Raw genomic sequence first — 22,423 nt, 5'->3', positions numbered from 1 at the left:
ATGGCCCATGATCAATATTTGACACTAGCTATTGCATCTGCAGTACGTGATGAGAGTTTCTTTCCATCCCTTGCCAATGAGCTGTCAACAATCGTTTGCTGCTTCAATGAAAAGGTCGAAAAGTTACTTAAATTGCATGTAGCATCCACGGGATTGAGGAAGTACTTCATCTGGTTCACAAACAGGTCTCAAAGGACTGATGAGGCACTAGTACGGCAAGGAAAAGACCTAGTTACCTATGCTATTGTAAATGCTGTAGCCATGAGGAAAATCACAAAGAAGTATGACAAGGCATGGCCCCTAACTCAATAATTCGGTTTTCCTTCGCTACATATATATGTTTTCTAAAGAAAAGCAAGCAGTTTTAAGATGGTCTCTTTTACCTCATCTTTTCACATGGGAGGTAAGAGTGTATAATAGATCTGAGCCGTTGATTTTGTTAGGTAGTGGTCTGAGTAACTCCTACTTTCTTACCTCCCATGTGAAAAGAGGAGGTAAGACGGACATGTTAAAATTACTCAGTTTTGTCGATGAAGGAAAATTGACAGATGGATGACTAATAAGTCGTAATACTTGGTTGTGAACACTCTATTTATCTATCCGGAGGTGCAAAAAGGCCAAAGGCCCCCAGGGCCTAGACCCAGGTCATGGCCCTAGAATCCTTCATTGACTGTAGCACTTCTGCTACTGTTCAACATTGTTCATCATGTTTGGCTCAGGCCGGGTCCAATCCTGGCTGCGCCCCTGTATGTCTCTTTATTTGAAGATGCACACCATACAGTATTAGTCTCATCAATATTGTTGGTGTGAAATGGTGATTACTGCGGCAACATTACCATCTACTGTCCCTGCTTTGATAATTAGATAGTCACAAGCAACTACATAATGATAAATCATTTTCTTAATGGCATAATGATAGCATCTGACACAAAAAAAACTTGCAGAAATGTTGCTCAAAACAAGGGCAATCTTTCAGAACTGAAGCGCGGAGGCTGCACATCGAGATACTTGAATCCCCGTGGCTGCACGAGCTCATGGCTTTGTACATCAACTTGAGGTGGAACAACACCGTTTCAATGGAGCTCTTAGTGGACCTCTCCCTCACATTCGGCGATGAGGATAAGCCGACGCTCTCTTGTAGCCTCTTGGATTCCTTGCGGGTCGACATCGACTTAACCTGTTCGATCTGCTTGGTAAGTTATGGAAATAAATAGTCTCACATGCTAGCCTCTGACTTGGCGGTCCGATACGTGACCCACGTGTCAACAACTAATTTAGAGGGTAGTACTGTAGAGGAGAGTACGTGAGCTATACATTTTCGGCCCTTTTATTAAAGCTTTTTGTGAAAACTCGGACTGCTGAAGAGAGTGGATGATATAACTCAATAAGATGTTTGGTTTTGCAGGACACAGTGTTCGATGCAGTTTCTCTTTCATGTGGCCACATCTTCTGCTACATGTGTTGCAGCGCTGCAGCCTCTGTGACAGTTGTTGATGGACTCGAGTCTGCAGATCCCGGATCAAAATGCCCGATTTGTCGCCGGGTAAATCTATCAAATTTTTGCTCAATATTTTCTACCAAGGTCACCTGCTCAGGAACGTATATCTTTGGCTCTGCTTTAGGCCGGTGTCTTTCCTAACGCTCTGCGGCTGAATCAGCTCAACATTCTGCTTAGAAACAGGTAATAATTAATTAAGTGAATTTGAGAAAAATAAATAAAGGGGATAATAGTTCTCTCTCTCTCTCTCTCTTCCACACAAACGTGTGCACTATTTTTTACGTAGAAACCCTTCCTTAAGTTGAGATTGCTGATCAGTGAAATATTTTTCCTTCCTACAGTTGCCCGGAGTACTGGGAGAAGAGGATGCAAACCGAGCGTGTTGAGCGTGTTCGCTTGGCCAGGGAGCATTGGGAAAGACAATGCAGAGCGTTTACTGGCATATGATTGTAGACAACTCGGGTGTCCTGGCTTCTGTTTGTTATTTTTATCAGTTAGGTCGCCTGTATGATAAAGTTTATTCAGGGATGCCTTCCTCGCGTGGTGTTAAATTTACTAGTACTAAGACTTTGTTTGGCGTTCAAGTGGATTGTAAATAAAATTTTTGTTATATCAAACTGATTTTGGATAACAGAATGCTTGGCCTATCTCCGGCTTCCTTTGAAGATTAGGATCTTTCTATGACAAGGGATCCGCGGGCGCATCCCCTCTGGGGTCGAGGTTCTCAACCGCAACGGCCCGGGCGATGGTATTTGCCCCGTGTGCGACACGGTGGAGGACTCCAACCATAATTTCTTTACATGTGCGATGACCCAATTTTTTTGGAGTTGCTTCCGTGAAGTAGTTGGTGACGGATGGTGCCACACCGACTTCACCGAACTCTTCTCAGAACTGCAGGCCTCTACGATGGGACACCGCCACATTAGGTGGCTGGGTATCGGAGTCCTTATTTGGACGCTCTAGACGATTTGCAATAAACTTGTGATTGAGGGCGCTACCTTGCGATAACCTATTGACGCCATTTACAAAATGTATAGTTACCTGCAGCTGTGGAAGCCGCTTAGTCGAGGATCGGATCGGACCACCATCGACGTCATCACTGCCGGTCTCCGCTCCTGGTGTCTCAACTATCGCAATTTGCTACGACCGGCATCACATCCTGCTACAGCTTGGGCGTGCACCCCCGCAGCACCACCACTGAATCTGCTCCGTCCATCCATCTAGCTCCACTCCGATGAGCAAACCTCCACCCCTGGAAGTTGCAACGAGTTGAGCCATAAGCTGCAACCGTCGTCGTGTTTTGCTATTATCGGTATCGGATTTGCTACATCCCGACCTACTACGGCGGTGACTTCTTTTGTTGCAACCGTCCTCAGATTTTGCTACACTACCGGTGAGGGGTTTTGCTACATCCATCATGGTGGAGCCGCGACCGGTGATGGTGGCTAGATGAATTGCTGCAACCGTTGTTGTATTTTGCTACTACCGGCAAGGGATTTTGCAACATCCATCATGGCAGAGCAGTGACCCGCGACGGCGGCGATGGCGAATTGCTACAACCGTTGTTCTTTCTTGCTACGAGCGGCGAACTTTTCTGCAACATCCATGAACGGCGTTGACATTCTTAGCGGAGTCCATATAGAGCGTTAATCCAGTTTGATGTGCCAGTTGATAGTAACAAGAATGTCTGAAAGATGAACATGCATCTTAAGAATAAAATCCCTGCATGTTATCTTCGTCGCGGAGTCATTCTTACTTAAGATAACCTTATGAAGAAATGGAAGTCCGCAATATTTCTTTTGTCACCACGATGAGACAATAAAACATGTATTCTTGCAATGCAAATTGGCTCGTTCTATATGGCCAAATAGCTTATGGCTTGTATCCTCCTTATAGCATTGCTAATGTATTTGGCAACTGGTTACATGAGATTGATCATAGGTTTAGAACTCTTCTCAGGCTGGAAGCGCTTGCCGTTATTTGGTCGCTTTGGCTATGCAGAAATGATACGGCTTTTAATGATAGATGTACCGGGACTTTCCGTTTATGGTCATCTCTACAACGTGTGGCGGATCGAGACCTGTTTACGGATGTGTGCATACGATTAGAGACTATGATGAGGGATACTTTTACCCAACATGCGTGGCAGCATGATCTTAGGATTGGGCCCCCTTCACTTTAGGCATTATATGGTCTCTACATGTATCTTTGTATTTCGCCTTTCCTATTTTTTGTTTTTATAAAAGGATTTTTTTTGACCGTGTGCATCTTAATTATGCAGAGACCGAGTATAATGCTTAAATAATAAAGTGTCCCCCTTTAAAAAATGAACGATGTTGCCTCTTGGTTGTCGCTCACGCCTCACGCAACCCCGTGCAGTGAGCTTCGATGGCGAGGGGGCGACCACAGCGCATTGGGGTGCTGCGGCGAGCTGCCGCCATCGTCACCGGAGTTGCCACCGCGGGTGCACACGGTTACATCTAGATACATTCATTTCAACAACAAGTATTTCCGGACGGAGGGAGTAGGTGGCAACCGGCGGCAAGGGCGGCGACCTGCAGTGAGGGCAGCCGTGATTCAAGTTGGTTGCGCTTGACTTTGCTCGTTTTTCCGTTGTTGCTTTGTGAGATTTAACTTTTTGGAAGAGAAACTAATGAGATCGTCATCCAACGGTGGTTTTATGTATCTGTATCTGGCTGTGCGTCGTGACCGGCCGAAATTTCAACGGATACGCCGGCGCCTATCAGTGCCAGTGCCAGTATTATTCAACATGATATCATTTGTTTCCACGGAATATATTCACCATTTTATATTACTGTACTTGATTGACACTTTTTTTTAAGTATCAGTACAAATACAAACGCTTATATACACGCGCATACACTCATCCCTATGAATACACACACGCACATCCTACCCCTATGAGCACCTTCGAGAGACTGCCGTAGGAGCCTCGTCGTCAACAGGAACGTCTCCTTCCACTGAAAGCGCATCGCCGGAAATCCTGAAATAAATCCAGAAATAATGCGAGCACCAGGATTTGAACCCTGATGGGTTGAGGATATCACTGTCCATCTAACCAACTCAACCATAGGTTGATTCGCGTATTTGATTGACACTTGACCCGCTGGGATAGTAGAGCCGCACACGCCTCGATCAGTCCGTCTTGAAAATATCTCCGCCGCGCGCGGCGCACATCAACCTACCGCCCGGGCGAGGTGGTTTGCTTGTCTTCACGTTATTACGGACTCCTCTCCCCCATCCATGGATGACGACATCGGACGAAAAGCATCCAACCCCGAGAAAGGAAACCAAGTCAATGCGAACAAGAGAAGGAAAAGCACACGAAAACGTTGCTGGTTATTCCCCACCGCGGCTCCGCCCACCAGTCATCCTCCTCCGGCAGCACAACTCCGGATTGGCGTGGCCATCAAAGGACCAGGACGCGACTCCTCTCGTCTGCGGGTAAGCTCAACTCAAGCTGGCTGGCCTGTTCATTCGTCTCAGCTTGTTCTTCGTTTTCCTCCTGCTTGTCACCGCAAGAACGATCGCGGTTGACCTGCACCAATCATCATCGGTGGGGGGCATTCCCAATGCCGTCGATTGCATGCCATTACCGGATGAATGAATGAAAATAAGTAGTAGCAAGAGCATCTTATACATGCCGTACGTGTTCATGTTATCAGGTTTGTTCTTGCGGACCATGGACGACGGGGACATAGATTTCACCAATCCGGAGACGTACCTGCACCCGGCCATGGACAGCTACTTTGACGACATCCTGAAAGACCCGGAGCACCTCGCATGTACTCACACCCACGCCTGCTGCAACCTGCATGTACGCCATGACCTTGCCCACCACACCCAGACCTGCGTCCATGTCCACACCAAGATCCTCCGGGAGGAGTCGGATGATGTCGCCCAGACCTCCGAGTCGCCGCAAGAGAATAACGGCCCCAAGAAGCGCCCGCCAGGTAACCGGGCAGCTGTGAGGAAGTACCGTGAGAAGAAGAAGGCCCACACGACTTTGCTGGAGGAAGAGGTGGCTCGCCTCAAGGCTTTAAACAAGCAGCTCGTGGGGAGGCTTCAGAGTCACTCGGCGCTCGAGGCTGAGGCCTCCAGGCTCCGCTGCCTGCTTGTCGACATTAGAGGGAGGATCGACGGAGAGCTTGGTGCTTTCCCTTACAAGCGGCCAGTGAAGAACAAGGATTTGGCTGACCAAGGAAGTTCCCTTGGTGGTGCCCGGCAGGTTAGGCTCAGATGCAACGATCCGCCCTACTGCAGTCCAGAGATGCAGGCCATGACAATGGATGACGATGATGTTATGAGTAGCGAGGTGTTGGGTCAAGGTGCCGGTGATATTGCAAATAACCAGTGGCTCCCAGGTTTGCCAGATGATGTAAAGAGGTGAAGGCATGCAGGTTAGTTATACTTATCTTGTGTGTTCTGTAGACAAAATTTTCTTGTACAAATGGAAAAGGGCCTGCCTTTTTCCTGAAAAATAGAAGAGTTTTTCTTATAGCAACATCAATTTCGGGCAATAAACTGCTTGTTTACTTCTGCCTTTCTGTATGTTCAAACTCACATTAGCTGCTCATATCATTACTGAATAACCTTTTCCAGGGAATGATCATCAGTGTGATAGTATTAATTCAGTTTGTCATTAGACACTCTGTTCATTCATTCTGATAGCTGCCCATGAACTTCATAATGCACCGGCCTTGCCATACTTTCGATTGTCCTTTAGACTGTTTTATAGTGGGCAGTTATGAACGGCTTTCATTAGTATTTTCATCTGATTCTTCACTTGGGAATAGTATGCTAAGTATAATGAAGACATATAGTGGACAAGTGTCCCCATTATTCTGTTACTGAATGTAACCTTTGTCCATCTCTAGTCTTCGAGCTGAAATAATGAGTTAACATCTCACTATGCTGTGGGGATTGTACAAGGGCATCTCTAGCCGATCCCCTAAAATTAGTGAAGTAAAGAAAAATCTCCATTCTTTTAGCCTAGCCGCATGAACATCAAACAATTGCATAATATATCATCAATCATTCAAATATTTAAAAATAAACACGCATAACGTATAAACCATTAACAAACATTTAGTTTCACGTATGGAGATATTCAAATTAAAACACATCTGAGAGACATCACATCATCGATCAAGTTTGATCCATAATCGCCACAATGTAGCATGTTTTATGTTGCGGATCGAGGCCAACCAATGATATACACGAACTGAAACACTTTCCTCGCCAAAGAAATCACGCACCGCCATACACATGGGCACGCCCATCACCATCATCATCATCATCACCACCACCAACAACAACATCCTCTCAGCCACCACCACCACCACCATTCCAAAGAGAGACCTCCGTTTGGGTTAAGATCTCCACACAAGTAAGCTCCCAATTTTTTTTTTTGCGATATCATCCATTGTGTTTGGGTTCATGACAACAACAACAAATTCCATCATCCATGGGCCGCACACCAATCACCGCACAATGCATAGGCCGAAATGAAAAAGAAATTACCTTGTAGGCATTTCATCGAGCACTTGGCGGCCGTGGCCCTTGTTGCTGGCTGCGGAGGTTGGACGCGCTGGAGCACTAGTCGTAGGGGTGGACGGAGATGCCACACGAGCCACCATCCTCTCAGCCACCACCACCATCACCATTCGGAAGAGAGACGTCCGTTAGGATAAATCTCCCCACAAGTGAGTTCCTATAACCTTTTTTGCGGTATCATCCATTGTGGTTTGGGTCATTACAACAACAACAAACTCCATCATCCATCGGTCGGTGACAATCACCACACAATACATAGGCTAAAGTGAAAAAAATACCTTGTAGGCATTTCATAGAGCACTTGGTACCGTGGTCCTTGTTGCCGGCTGCAGTGGCCGGACGCGCCAGAGCACTAGCCGTAGGGGTGGCGAAGATGCCACATGAGCCGCTGTGTCCTCTCGGCCACCCCCACCATCACTATTCCGAAGAGAGGCCTCCGTTTGGATCAAGATGTTCCCACAAGTGAGCTCCCAAAACTTTATTACTGTATCATCCACTGTGGTTTGGTTCATGACAAAAACAAGAACAAACTCCATCATCCATTGGCCGACAACAATCACCGCACAATGCATAGGCCGAAACGAGAAAAAGCAAGAAATTACCTTGTAGGCATTTCATTGAGCAGTTGACGGCCGTGGGCCTTGTTGCCGGCTGCGGCAGCCGAACACGCCGGAGCACTAGCCGTAGGGGTGGCCGGAGATGCCACACGAGCCACCAGACAGGTACGAGGGGCTGAATTGGCTTTCTTTTTCTTGCTCTTCGCCGCCTCCTCGGCGAGTGGTGCTGTGGCGGCTGTCGGCTTCCTAGAACACTTGTCGCTGGCTAGAGCAGCGGGCTACCGTCGCCAGAGACGAGGTGGCCACCCGGCCGACATTGCTACTAGCGGTAATTGCTGGTGTGGTGGACTGGGTAATTTTTTTGTCCCCAACCTTTTTCCGGTGTGGACAGCGGTGCAAGGGTGGTTTGCGGTGGTGATACGCCGACGACGGCGACCTGTGGGGTGGTGGAAGGGTCTTTGCTACCCATGCCGGCCGGAGCAGTAGTCATCGGTGGTGATGGCGGGTGGGAACGGTGGCAAACTCAAAATTTACTCGTCTAACCGATTTTAGGGGATCGGCTAGAGATGCCCTACGCTATGTCCAATACATGCGGGTTGCGATGTACCTAGCTAGTTTGTGGCCTTCGACTCGCTTAGTACGACGCGCAAACCGTTTCCTTCTGTAGAGATTATTTTTTGCATTATCTTTTATATTTTTAAAAGTGTTGGTGTGGATGTTTGCTTCAGGACTCAAGTAACACTCATGCTACTGCTTTCATTTTTCATCATCTTTTCTGTCTCTACAAGTGTTGGTGCGGATGCTTTGATCAGGACTCGAGTAACATGCTGCTGATTTTCTCTTTCAGGACATGCCTAACTGCGTATCTTCCCTCTGTTGGGGACCATTTGTTTCCTCTATAAGGAAGACTACATTTCCTGCTTCTATCGGCCGGCTTGTGTTTGGTTCAAACTTCTGTATTGCCGATGATGCCTTGTATGGATCCTGAGGCGCTGCAAGTTCGATAGCTCTGATGCTACCAGGACATGGCTGCTCACGTTGCATTGCTCTGTTTTCAGTTATGTTGATGGAGTTTTGACAGCCTTGCTTCTGGTCCTAGATGCCTCCTTACAATGAGTAGATACATACCGCATTCCAAGTTATTGTGAACAATCAAGATTTCTGCATCCGTGGTTTGTGCTAGTTTTCTTTTCTTTACCCGTCTATTTTTCAGACGTTAATGGTAATATAGCTAAAAATCACAACGTCTGACTCCTCTATGTTTGTGAATAATAAAGATCACAATGGAGAAATAGAAGAGTTTTTTTACCCCTCTATGTTTGTGATAATAAATACGTTGCTGGTTTGTACAATTGTTCTATGGTGATTTTCAACTCCGTTCATTATTACAAGATATTCTGACCTTTTGCTGATTCGGATGTATATAGTGCATTTTAGTTTGTTTATCGACTCATTTCAGTCTGTATGTAGTCTATATTAAAATATTTGAACCATCTTATATCTGCGAGTGGAGGAAATATTAAATATGAAGAGTATATACAAAGAGTAGCAAAATATTACATCAATCAATGCCTTTTCTAGGCCACATAGAAAAAGATAGAAATTCAAGTTCACAGTTTAACCGTGCACCGCTTGTTGAGCCTCTGCTTTTAGAGGTTTGACGTGCATCATTGTGAATTTGAGCAGTTCTTTCAGGGTGAAGGTCCAGCTATTGGAGTTCTGGATAGTATTTCTGAAAATTTTGTCATTCTAGGTTACATTTCAGTTTGAGTTGACCGCAAGTTCGATATCAGCAGTTGTTAGCCTTTGGAAAACACGCTCACTATAAACTCCATCAAGTTGTCGGTATGCCTATCCTGTTGTATCGTGTTTGATTATACAAGCAGAAGGATTCCACCATTGTTCTGATATTTTGTAACACAAACACGCTACCCTGACAGTATTAGTCCATATTTGTGGTCGTTCCTGTAAGTGTAATGAAGACACTATACACCGTTACTCGTGTTCCCCCACTCCTAAGCAGAAAGCCCTTTGTTTCATGGAGTGCAATGTAAGAAGACAACGACAAATATGTCCCTACACACAGCAGTACAAAGTAACCACACTAAACCTACAAAACCATTAAAAACTTGAAATAACATCCCAGGCTGATTTTGGTATGTCGTATTTGTTGTTTTTTTATCAAGAGAAAGGAGGGGACAAGTAGCGGAAGGGCGACTGGACGACTTCTGGCCGCAATGCCTGCCTCGATGCCTTCCTCTGGAAGCGCTCGATTTTCTTCGTTGATTGCATGAGAGGCAGTTCTTTGAGTTTTCTCGTTGACAAGTTACCTTGCACACGCAATAGGCATCAACAATGAAATAGCTTTGTGGGCCTCACCCTTACTTGGGTCCTGACCGGCTTCTCGGTTCTTCCTTGTTTATTAACCAAATGAAGAACTTGACAGTGTTGTGATACCATCTTCAAGAAGTCTTCAGTGCAAAGTTCCAAGGAAAGTTAATGCAACATTGGCTGTCAAATGTGTTGTTCACCCACCAATATATTATATATGGGAGTATGAAATTCCATCAATAAATTCTTGAAGATCCAGAACTAAATTTTCGATAACCCAAGCATGATGAAGGTGATTACTGCCTTCATGCAAGCCTTACACCCAGAAGAAGTGAACCAGGCCCTAAAATTGTAATCTTCCAAAGACAACCGAAAAACTATACCATGTCATGTAAGAGTACATCTAAGGAGAAGACAATGACATGGGAAAAGGCGACACGTGGACCGCTGAGAGACAATGTGCCTCCTTGACTAAGGATCTGTATGAAAACAATTCAAGGTTGATACTATACATACTCCATGGATCGGAAGCTCGTGGCTATCAATAACTTACCCCGCGAAGTCCACGATCCTCGCGAGCCAAATAGGACACCCCAGAGCCACGCGAGAAGATGGTGCTCCTTCCACAAGTCCATGTTCCATTGAACAAATGAATGTCGAGATCAAGCCCAACAAGTGTCCACCGTGCCCCGGTAACAAGATAAAACAGTAATATGTACTAGTAAACCTAGCCTCAGAAACACATGGGGACAATCCTGCCAATGGTTTTATTATTTAGCCTCGCATGAAGCACATTAGTAGTTTAAGCCCACTAGCTCCGCCTTCGAGCGCCGCACCTGTGCCGCCTATGCAGCCCAACCCCGTTGCGGCGGCGTCTCAGGCGGACACTTCCGAGCTGGGTCGTGTAGCAAAGAAAGCAAATTTGTGGTGTTATAAGTGCAGGAATGATGATCATCTCTCAAAAGATTGCACCATTACGCACTACTGTTATATTTGTAATAACTATAAGCACCCTCTGCATCGTTGTTCTGTGTTGAAGCAGCCGAAGCCAATGGCATCTTTCGGGGTGTTGGTCTTAATGAGGCTATGTTTGTGCACCTGCCGGACTCGGTTTTCAGGGAACACCTTGCACCACCATCCTCACCGACTGGTCTGGTAAAGATATCTAGAGGTTCGGTCACAGCTGCTGTTGTGGAGACTGAGATTGCAAAAATTTCTTCGGTCCTAACTCCTTGGAAGTGGGAGGCCGTTCCCCATGGCAATGATGCATTCCTGGTTGCTTTCCCATCTATGGAGGTTCTAGAGAGAGTTGCTGCTTTTGAGTTCAAAGTCAAGTCTCATGATGTGGTAATTGCTATCAGTGAATGGAAATCAGAATCAGATGTCAGACCATCTTATAATCCGCTAAAGCCAGTTTGGGTACATGTAACTAGTGTTTCACCGCCACTTCGTCACTTTCTTGGTTTGTGGGCAGTGGGATCCGTCATCGGTGTTACTCAGGATGTTGACTTGGTATGCTTGCACCGTCGTGGCATTGTGCGCATCCAGGTGGCGGTTCTGAATTTAAACATGTTTAAAAAAGAAGATGGTGCAGGTCTTGCCTCGGTCTCGGCTGGGGTTTATGTCAAGCTTAATGGGTACAATCTTCGGTTCGTGCTTGAGGAGGACGATTTCATACCCGAAGATGATTTCATCCCTCGCATTTGGCAGCACGATGATGACGGTCCAGACCACGGGGCTAACCGAGATGATGTTTTGCCTGATCAAGATGCGAACAAAAATGGGAAAAATTCTGAAAGGGGTGTTGCTCAGTCCAATACGTCATCTGCTGGGACCATTCCAATGGAGACTGATAATCGCTTTGTGAACGCATCGGACGCTCCTTCGCAGACTGATGCAGGAGCTGACCTCGATGTGGACACCACCGTGGCGGCTGGTACTGGAGTTGACCAACAGTGAGATACTACATCCATTACAGGAAATGAAGCACTCTTGCTGCTTGATGCGGCTGCACACCCAGGTGTGGCTGCATGTGTGCATGCGCACAGTGGCCTGCATGCAGTGCTGCGGGCTATGGTTGAGGGCGCACCGTCAGTAGTGCAGCCAGCCGGTGCTGCATCTTCTGCGCTCGTGCAGCCGGTCATGGGTACGGGCGCACCGCCAGCAGGGCATGTTGACGATCCTGCTCCGGTCCGCGCGCAAGGTTCCAAGTTGTCACCCGTGGATGCTTCTTCAGCTCCTGCTCCGGTTGTCGTGGTTCCTCTCGGTCCATTAGCGGATTGTCCGAGTGGCTCGGCCCCGGCACCGGTGGCGATCGTGCCGGTGGGACCTGCGGCACGTCCCTCTTCACCGACCTTAGGGATAGATTGGAGCCCGCCGATTTTGCAGCAACCAACACCAACGGCTCGACCGAAGACATACTATGTCTGGAGGGCTGGCTTCGCCGCTTCGGCGTAGTAACTGTCACGCCGTCTCCGCGGACGGTTCCTCTTCAACAGATGAACATTCACTAGCTAAGGCAATGCGATGACAAGCCTCGAGGAATTTGGACTCCACGCTGGGTACCTCACCCGCTAAATCTTTTCTTTCATTTTCGGATACTTGTATTTCCTGTAGCCTTAAAAATATTGGTATATCCATGGGAAAGAATGACAATGAAATTAATCTTTCGGTTGGAGCACTTAAACATATGGAGATTGACCGTTTAAAGGTTTCTCCAAAGTGTAATAGTGCCCTACCTAACCCCGAAACCGAGGATGAGGATGAAGCGGATGCCAAATATGATGATTCGCTTGTCTCCCACTTGGTTGGTGAGGTTACCGAGGTTGGTTTGGATGACGCAAGACCCGGATCCATGTTCTGTGACTTCACAGCGTCTTTGCGAAAATCTAAATCGCATTCCCCTAAAAAGAAACAAAAATAGCCCAAGAAGGTGAAATGTTCAACACCGACCCGAGTTTCCACATGAGAGGCATGTTTTGGAATAGCAGATGTCTCTCAGACTTGGCTAAATATAAACACGTCGGTGATTGTGTGCGAGAACATGGGTTGGATTTTGTGGCAATTTCGGAGGCTGGTAAATGTGACTTCCGCCCGCATGTCCTTGATCACCTATCAGGTGGTTTCGACTACACGTGCCATAGTCTGCAAGCTCGTAGAAGGTCTGGAGGAATCCTTCTTGGGATACAGACCACCACCATGGACTTGTTGGCTTTTTCGACTGGTGAATTTCATATGAAATTTCACTTACGAAACAGAGCTGATAATTTTACATGGAGCCTGGTCGCAATCTATGGGGCTGCCCAAGATGAGCATAAATCGGCTTTCCTTCGTGAATTGGTGAACCTGGCTAAGGATAAACCATATCCAATGCTTATTGGAGGGGACTTTAATATCCTTACGTATCAGCAAGAGAAAAATAATGACCGCTTCGACACTCATTGGCCTTTCATATTCAATGCTGTGATAGACAGTTTGAATCTTCGGGAGGCCAGTATGTCGGGGCGGTAGTTCACCTGGGCTAATAACCGATCTGTGCCGACATACGAGAAACTCGATAGGGTACTCATGGATACCGAATGGGAACTAAAATTTCCTATGGTAACCATGCGAGCCCTAGAGCTTATCGAGACGTTATCAGATCATGCACCCATAATTCTGGATTCTAACTCTACGAAGCCAAACATCTGTCGCCCTTTCAAATTTGAATTGGGATGGCTGCATCGGGATGGATTTGTAGACATAATCAAGAATGTTTGGGAGAAGCCCGCTGTTGGTCGTACGCCTATTCTGAGATGGAACTTTAAAATAAGGGCCATGAGGAAACACCTCACTGGATGGGCGAAACACATCAACGGGATATATAAAAAAGAAAAACAAAGACTCTCTACCATTATTGACGACCTCGACAAAATTGCAGAGACGCGCACCTTATCTCAACAAGAGATTGAGCTGAAAAATCAATCTAACGAGAAGGGTGCACATCTTTTGCGAGAAGAGGAGATCAAATACTACCAGAGATCCAAAGCTGACTTCATCTTGATGGGTGATAGTAATACAAAATACTTCCAATTGATCGCCAATGGGCGGCATAGGAAAAAATGTATTTACAGTCTTCAACAAGATGAGGGGCAGATCGAAGGACATGAGGAGATCAAGAAGTATATCACCAAATACTACAAATCTCTATTTGGAGCGTCAGTTGAAGGGAACTTCACCCTTTACGAGATCCGAATGGATGATATTCCACAAGTCACGGCAGAAGAAAATGATATCCTAACGGCACCATTCTCGGAAGAGGAGGTGAGAGCGGCGGTGTTCCAAATGGAACATAACAAAGCTCCAGGGCCAGATGGTTTCCCCCGCAGAATTCTATCAGAATTTTTGGGATATCATCAAGACCGACCTTTTGGATTTGTTCAATTGTCTTCATGCCGACCGACTAGACCTATTTAGACTTAATTTTGGTGAAATTGTCTTGTTTCCCAAGATTAAGGAGGCCGAACGGATCCAACAGTTCAGACCCATATGCCTCCTTAATGTTAGCTTCAAGATTTTCACCAAAGTGGCCACAAATAGGTTAAACTTGGTAGCTGATCATGTTGTTCGGCCATCTCAAACGGCGTTCATGCAAGGAAGGAATATACTCGATGGCGTAGTAATTTTGCATGAGACCGTTCATGAGATGCACCGGAAAAACATGAGTGGAGTAATATTCAAAATTGACTTTGAAAAAGCCTATGACAAGGTCAAATGGTCTTTCCTCCAACAAGCCCTAAGAATGAAAGGTTTCTCCGATAAATGGCGTCAGTGGATCCAAAATTTTGTAACTGGAGGTAGTGTGGCCATCAAAGTCAATGATGATGTAGGCCCTTACTTCCAGACAAAAAAAGGACTACGGCAAGGTGACTCCATGTCTCCAATGTTATTTAACATTGTTGCAGACATGTTGGCTATTCTGATTGAGCGTGCTAAGCAGGACGGTCAGATAGAAGGAGTAGTGCCACATCTTGTGGATGGTGGCCTCTCTATTCTGCGATACGCCGATGACACAATTCTTTTTATGGAACATGACCTAGACAAGGCTCGAAACCTAAAACTCTTGCTCTCAGCGTTTGAGCAAATGTCGGGTCTCAAAATTAACTTCCATAAAAGTGAACTTTTCTGCTTTGGAGAAGCCGTTGAGGCGGCTGCCGATTATACTGACCTCTTTGGTTGCGCACATGGCCAATTTGCGATTAAATATTTGAGAATACCGATCCACTATCGGCGTCTCACCATTGCGGAGTGGAAGCATGTAGAGGAGCATCTAGAGAAATGATTGAGCAGTTGGAAAGGCAAGCTGCTCTCAGTTGGAGGACGGTTGGTTTTGATTAACTCCGTTCTCACAAATATGGTTCTCTATATGCTTTCTTTCTTCCAACTCCCAAAAGGGGTCCTGCAAAGATTGGATTATTTTAGATCCAGATTTTTTTGGCAAGGAGATGGAGAAAAGAAAAAATACCAGTTGGCCAAATGGAGCATAGTTTGTAGGCCAAAAGACCAAGGCAGCCTTGGAATTCATGACCTACAGGTCAAGAATGAGGCCTTGCTCAGGTAATGGTTGTTCAAACTTCTTACTGAGGATGGTGTTTGGCAAACCATGTTGCGCAACAAGTATCTAGGCCAAAAGGTGGTGTCCCAGGCATATAGGAAACCTGGTGACTCGCACTTTTGGGCTGGCCTAATTGCGACAAAGAAACATCTCTTTCGCTTTGGGTCTTTCGCGATAAAAGACGGGTCGGAGACTCAATTCTGGGAGACATCTGGCTAGGCAATGCCAGTCTCAGAGAACAATATCCAGCCTTATATAACATTGCTCGCGATAAGCACAACACTATTGCGCACGTGCTCAGTTCATCCCCGCCGAACATTTCGTTTAGGTGGGATTTGATTGGCCCCAGACTTCTGTCATGGCATAATCTTTTGTCCCGATTGGATTCGATTAACTTGACACAAGGTCGGGATGTGTTTAGCTGGAACCTTACTACATCAGGATCTTTTACAGTAGACTCTATGTACCGTGCGCTCACACATTCTGAGGTACAAGTGAGTAATAACAAGAAAATTTAGAAGTCCAAGATTCCACTAAAAGTGAAAATTTTCATGTGGTATCTTCGTAAGGGAGTTGTGTTGACCAAAGACAACCTCGCACGACGCAACTGGCCAGGGAGTAAGAAGTGTTGTTTTTGTACTCATGACGAGACAATCAAACACCTCTTTTTCCAATGCAAGTTTGCACGTTCTACGTGGTCAATCATCCAAATAGCGTCAAATTTATATCCACCCACAAGTGTTGCCAATATATTTGGTCACTGGTTGGACGGTATTCCAAATAGATTTAAAGCGCTTATAAGGGTGGGAGCGTACGCCTTAATTTGGTCGCTCTGGCTATATAGAAACGATTTGGTTTTTAATGAAAAAATGATTCTCCTCTGCAGGTTATTTTCCGTTGTACGCACTCGCTTCATACGTGGTCTATGCTACAAAGATCGGAGCACCAATCGTTATTCAAGACGGTGTGTACGCGGTTGGAGCAGGTGGCTACGGAGGTTTTTTCCCAACATGGGTGGCAGCATAACCTCCGGATCGATCCACCACCACCTTCGACATAGGCATAGTGTCGGTCTATAGGACTTTACTGTTGCTGATATGCCTGTTCATATTTCTTGTTTTTTGTCAGACTTTTGGATTTGGCTGTGTGCATCTTAGTTATGCAGAGGCCGGGTGTTACTCATAATGTTTTGTATCCCCTTGATGCTACATTCTGAGATAATAAAATCGCCCTTTATCGAAAAAAAGCTCAGTCAGAGAGAACATACCGACGACAACCTCATAAATACGTCTTGAAGTACACTGCTACAGAAAATATGCGATTTAAACACTAAATTTACCCAGCTCACAGTGACCCTGTATCATTCACTTTTGTACTCACAAAATCACAAGTATTGTATAAATGTTATATGACAAATGAAGTATATCTCAAATTTAGCTCAGATAAACACACCATAAATCCTTCCAGCAAAAGGAAACTATAGTACAAATACTCAAGACGGAGGTGGACGGTAGATTAATTTACGCAAGCCACCATATAACAATCTTCTTCTTCTGTCATCTTTCTTCACGTTAACTTATTCACTGATGGACAAAAGGGATACACATACCCATGACAGTTCAAAAGCAAACACTAACACATCCACACAAAGAAAAGGAAAAAATGATGACCAGAATATAAATGAAATACTCCCCATCTCATGCTTCTTTGTGAATTCATTCACTCCATGCTAGTGAAACTTTGGATGAGAGAGAATTCTATACATCGTCAAGCTTGCACAGCTTTAGCGATTTTGTATGCTGCGGCAGAAGCAACGGCACCGATAAAAGTAGTCTGGAGAGCACTGGAGAGTGGGCGGCTTCCAGTGAAGCGGCCTTTGACATAGCCAAAAAAGAAGATCGCAGCAAGCGTGACCACAACCGATGTGAGCATTGCATCGTGAGCAGTGGGAATGAGCATGTAGGGAACGAGGGGGCCCAGCCCGCCAACAACGTAGGACAGTGCTATCGCCAGAACGCTCTACACGGCTCTTCTAGGGTCTGGCTTCTCGAGTCCCAGCTCAAACTTCAATTAAATAATTATGACCAACTTAACATAATTTCTTTAGTGTGAAAGACACATCTTGTCACACATGTCATGTCAAAAAAGACGACGTACCTCATCATGAACTTGAGCCAGGCTTGCGGCTTCCTAGGCAGGCACATCACCACAGGGCCATACTCTTGGGCTTCGAGTCCATATTGCGACATGATCTCTCCGACCTTAGCAGCCTCTGGACATGGTTCGTAATTGTAAGAATGAAAATCCGAACCCGATAGGTCAAATTCCGCAATGCACGCATAAATATGTACATATGTAGGTGCATGCACTTTTTTATGAACTAACTAATGTAGAAAAAAAATATGTCCAATCTTTTTCGTCACAAAAGACATTCTCAAATTACCGATTTCAGGGACCGCAGTGATCTCCTCTTGCCCCCTTCTTAACTCCTGCTCATAATGGTCTACTTCGCTCTTAGCCGCCAGGTACCTATACAGCAACGTATCCCAAAGATGCAAATAGATGATGAGAGGTTAAGCCAAAACAGTAGTCTTGAATGCGCATCTCGTTCAAGATGCTCTCCAACTACCTTATTAAAGGAAAAATGTAGTGGAAAACCCGACAATATAAATATAACAAGAAATCCAAATTGTGATAATTCAAGACGTCAACCAAACAATGTAATTGTACATCAACTCTCTTATCCAAGTGAATTAGATTCATTTCCAGATGCTCTCCAACTTAACCCTAATAAGGGAAAAAATAATATATTTAGTTTTAACCGCTCAATGGTAAAAGGCATCCATGTATGTGAGAGGCGAAACGGTAGCACCCCCCCCCCCCCCCAAGAATGAAACACTATAATATTCCATGTTTTTCAGAATTAGAATATAAATGTTCAGGTACCATGCTTGATGTAAATTACACATTGAAGGATGATGTCCCCCCCCCCCGCCCGCCCCCCGCGCCCCCCCCCCCCAAAGAAATTTTTTGTGGTATAAAAAAATGAAAATATTCTAGCAATAGAGATGTGAAGTTTATAAAGGGTAAAAACTGATTATTTCTCAACAAAATTTTCGAAGTACAACTTAAACATTTGCATGTTTGCGTGTTTTACAGAATAATTTGACATTTCATAAATTTATTCCCGGCTGAGTAAGCTATCCTGTGCGGTTTTTGAATTTCTTCCGTTGTATACATCACAATACATACATTTTACATTCTTAAAGATCATTATCTTAATACCATGTGTATGCAATAAGTATATTTATGTCTTAGAATAGGCATATCCAAACTTACGAACTTACGAACGCTCTTATATTTCTTTACGGAGGGAGTACCAATTTAAAGTTGTACTTAGTGCCTACAACAAGCATATTTGTTGTAGCACATATATTAGAAATTGGGATAAATTGGCAAGGAAGTAATTGTACTTGCCACCTCTCCTCCCAATCCAATGGATCACAAATGGTTGCAGCATGATAAATGCTTGATCATTCCCTATTATATCCACCCCCACCCCCGTTCCCATAACAAAAGCTTTAAACTGACACTGTTTCAGAAAATGGAAGCTTAATTTATTAACCCGGGTCTAAGCAGCAATAATACACAAGGCCAAAATATAACAAAGATAAATGGGATAAGAGAAACATCATGTTACATATAGCATTTTTGTTCATAACCTACAACTATCAATATTCCTGCACCAGAAGTCTATGAGCCAATAATCCGCCCCCCCCCCCCCCCCCCAACATTCACTATAAATTGAACAACAAAGGCCGTAGCCCATCATATATATCGATGACTAATAATAACCTCTTGTATCGTCAGCATTTCTTTCTGTTTTCCATGAGTTGTAGTTAATGTTTAAGGATCTTTTAAGATGCTTCAGACTACCCCCTAGATGGTAAGATTAGTATTTAATCCCAGCCATCCATCGAGCAAGGTTGGTTGTACCAAATTTTCACTTATGGCAAGTTATTTTCTGACCCCACAGGATTCCCATCTGTACTAATGAAGAAAACCTATATATTTATCGTCTTCACACCAAATACTAATGCCACAGCAACGAATATGCATCACTTGTATAGTATTGCACATACACCATTTTGTTGAGGAAGACATTAATGCATAACATTGAGAGTGAGAGAAAGTGTATGTCGAAAATCATCCGGCTAAATAAAGCGAGTCGACGGAACTTTTGTCATTCACATTTAAATTCAATCGAAACTCATCCGGCTTGTGGGATAGCTGAATGGGTTTCAGACGTGCAAACATCTCATTTTGTGGAACAAATCATGGAGCTAGCAAATCCCTCGAAAAAAATGTCAGGATCAGCTTCGTATTTTTGGGATGGTCCGTGTGTTATTTTTTCAGATCAACGGCCTGATCGCACAATGATTAATTAACCAGTTAACATTTCGATTATTTGTCCTTGCATGCGATACACCATGTGTTCTACTACTATCTGCACCGGGATGCATGTCCTGTTTATGTGTCATTGTGTGCACACCCTCGATATGTTTCAGCAAGTTGTGTGTGACGGATCAATACATTTATATATACACTGACAGTCTGTTTATTTCCCATAGTCCAGCAACTAAACTTGCAGTGTTTCAATTGCTTATTTAATTTATATTTTTTTCTATTCAATTAGCATGTTTGTGCATCCGGATGTGCACAGGCTGCAAAAGATTCTTTCGTCTATTATCTAAATGAAAGTTGATTTGACAGTTAAGATCAAGTGAGCCAACAATATCGACATCCCTAATCTATAGTCACTCATCAAAGTAATGTTTGCAGTCGGATCCCAAAACCAGAACGGTACACGCGGGAAAATGACAAATCGTGCGCGGCATTCCCATCTGCATCCACCATCAAAATTGCTAGCAAAACCGTACAGATAATCATAACATTGTTAAGTGAGACAGCCCCATGCATGATAGATGATTGATTAAATTCCTACCACTCGCGTGCACCATGAATCATGCTGTGCCAGGGGTGGATAGAAAGCTCGAGGCTCGAGGCCCGGGCCATGGCTTGGATGGCGAACTAGCCGAGCCCAATCCCTCTGACTAGTTTGTGAAGCTCGAAAGATCTTTGGAATCCTTGCACATCAAATTTTGGCATGACCTCTGATAAGAAAACAATTCACAATGATGTATAGGCATGTCATCACTCCATAAAATATCGTATCAGGTTTCACTAATAACATTAATTCATAGTCTCATACATCATACTGCAACACTAATCCATCCACATGCACTTAGTCCAACAATTCCATTAGGGAGATTTGTTTGAACATGTGTGATGCCTGAGCCCTGGGATGTGCTGCACACCCTAAAATATACGAATACTACTCCAATAAAGTCATGAAACAGTTTGATCCCGTGATGGCACGCACTAACACTAAGAAACTGAAATCATTTTGTGTACCGAATGCTATGCAGGAGGCATGTCGTCGACCACCGTGCAATTGCTCACCACCCTTTCCATTCTGCTGGCCTAGACCGGGGATTTCCCAAGGGAAGTTTGTCTAGATCGTGCGTGTGGTCATGGTCATAATCATGTAATACAGGGAGTAGGCGTGTAATAGGTAAATGGTCACTCAGTTTTTTTATTTTGAAAAGTCATTGAAAATCTTTTGGAAATTATCCGGTTCCCCCACTCCTTCAATGCTCCCAACTTCCAAAAATACATTTAAATGTTTCAAAAGTTCCCGAAGAACGTTAAGAATGTTCACAAGACATGGGCCTATAATCCCAAAAAAATTCAAATCCAAATTCGAAATACGTAAGGAGAAATGAAAAGACAAACCACAGTGAATAGTGTCACAAAAAGACAAAAGCAAAAAAGACACTATTCACATCCTGAATTTTCTTTTTGTTTCTCCATGTATATGTTGATTTTGGATTTGAAATTTTGAGGGATTGTTGAGACAAGTCTTGTAAACACTAAAAATTTATTTTCGGAACTTTTTGAAACATTAAAATGTATTTTTGAGAGATGGTGGCATGGGAGCATTTGAGGAGTGGGTGCTCCCAAATTCCAAAACATAAATTTAAATCTTGATCGAAACTTATTTATTGATAGCTTCCATTCAGTCGTGTGAACTCTTTGATTTGGGCACTCCTATATTTTGGGTGTCAGCATGTCATGCATATAAGAGCAACTCTAGCAGATACCCCTAAAACACCTCGAGAAAAAGGTCCAGACCATATCCTGCAAAACCGCATGTACTGTAATTTTTTTACCGTCCCCCTAAAAACCGCACCGTCCTCTAAATATGGAGGTTTGAAGGAAAAATTTATAGCTCCCTCTATACCAGAAGACCATTGACGGGAGGGAAATTTTAGCTCCCGCGCATTCACCCTCGCCATCGCCGCCATCATCCACGGTTGATTTCGGCCATCCCTGCCGCCACCAACCTTCACACCACTGCGGTGGCTTGGAGGTCACACGCGCTCCTGTGCATGACCAGGAGCAGCCCGATGTCGTCCACCTCACCTATGGGGGCCGCACGTCGGACCTTGGAGCTTGAATGGGACCAGCTTGTGGGAGCCCCACGTCCGAGCTCAAGATGGACCAGCCTCCAGAGGCCGCGCATCGGAGCAAAAATTTCGAGCGGTATCAGCCCGTTGTCACGGCCGATGTGAACCAGGGGTCACCACCTCCTCTACCCCGACGACATAGAGCGGAACTGATTTGCTGCATCAAGCTGACTCGAGAAGAATCAGGGGTCAACCTCGATTGTAATTCAGTTTTTGTTTTGAGGGTGCTTTGTGCTAAATCTTTACGAGATCTGTTCTACCACAGCACACATCATAC

The 22,423-nt window shown here is 44.8% G+C and overlaps 1 protein-coding gene and 2 pseudogenes across 1 annotated transcript; 2 read left to right on the top strand and 1 right to left on the bottom strand.

Annotated features, from left to right (window-relative positions):
* LOC125519814 lies at positions 1-1,945 on the top strand (annotated as a pseudogene).
* A 2,828-nt stretch (positions 1,946-4,773) lies between these two features.
* On the top strand, positions 4,774-8,946 carry LOC125521364 (basic leucine zipper 19-like). The gene is made up of 3 exons (XM_048686427.1): positions 4,774-4,963; positions 5,185-5,919; positions 8,480-8,946. The coding sequence occupies exon 2, from the start codon at positions 5,202-5,204 to the stop codon at positions 5,907-5,909; it is 708 nt and encodes a 235-aa protein (XP_048542384.1). The 5' UTR covers positions 4,774-4,963; positions 5,185-5,201; the 3' UTR covers positions 5,910-5,919; positions 8,480-8,946.
* Positions 8,947-17,323: 8,377 nt separating this feature from the next.
* On the bottom strand, positions 17,324-20,632 carry LOC125519152 (annotated as a pseudogene).
* Positions 20,633-22,423: the final 1,791 nt, after the last annotated feature.

The sequence above is a fragment of the Triticum urartu genome, chromosome 7 (genome assembly GCF_003073215.2).
Source record: "Triticum urartu cultivar G1812 chromosome 7, Tu2.1, whole genome shotgun sequence".
Taxonomy (NCBI): Eukaryota; Viridiplantae; Streptophyta; class Magnoliopsida; order Poales; family Poaceae; genus Triticum; species Triticum urartu.
The sequence above is the reverse complement of the archived record's forward strand: the minus strand, read 5'-3'. Positions and strand labels throughout refer to the sequence as shown.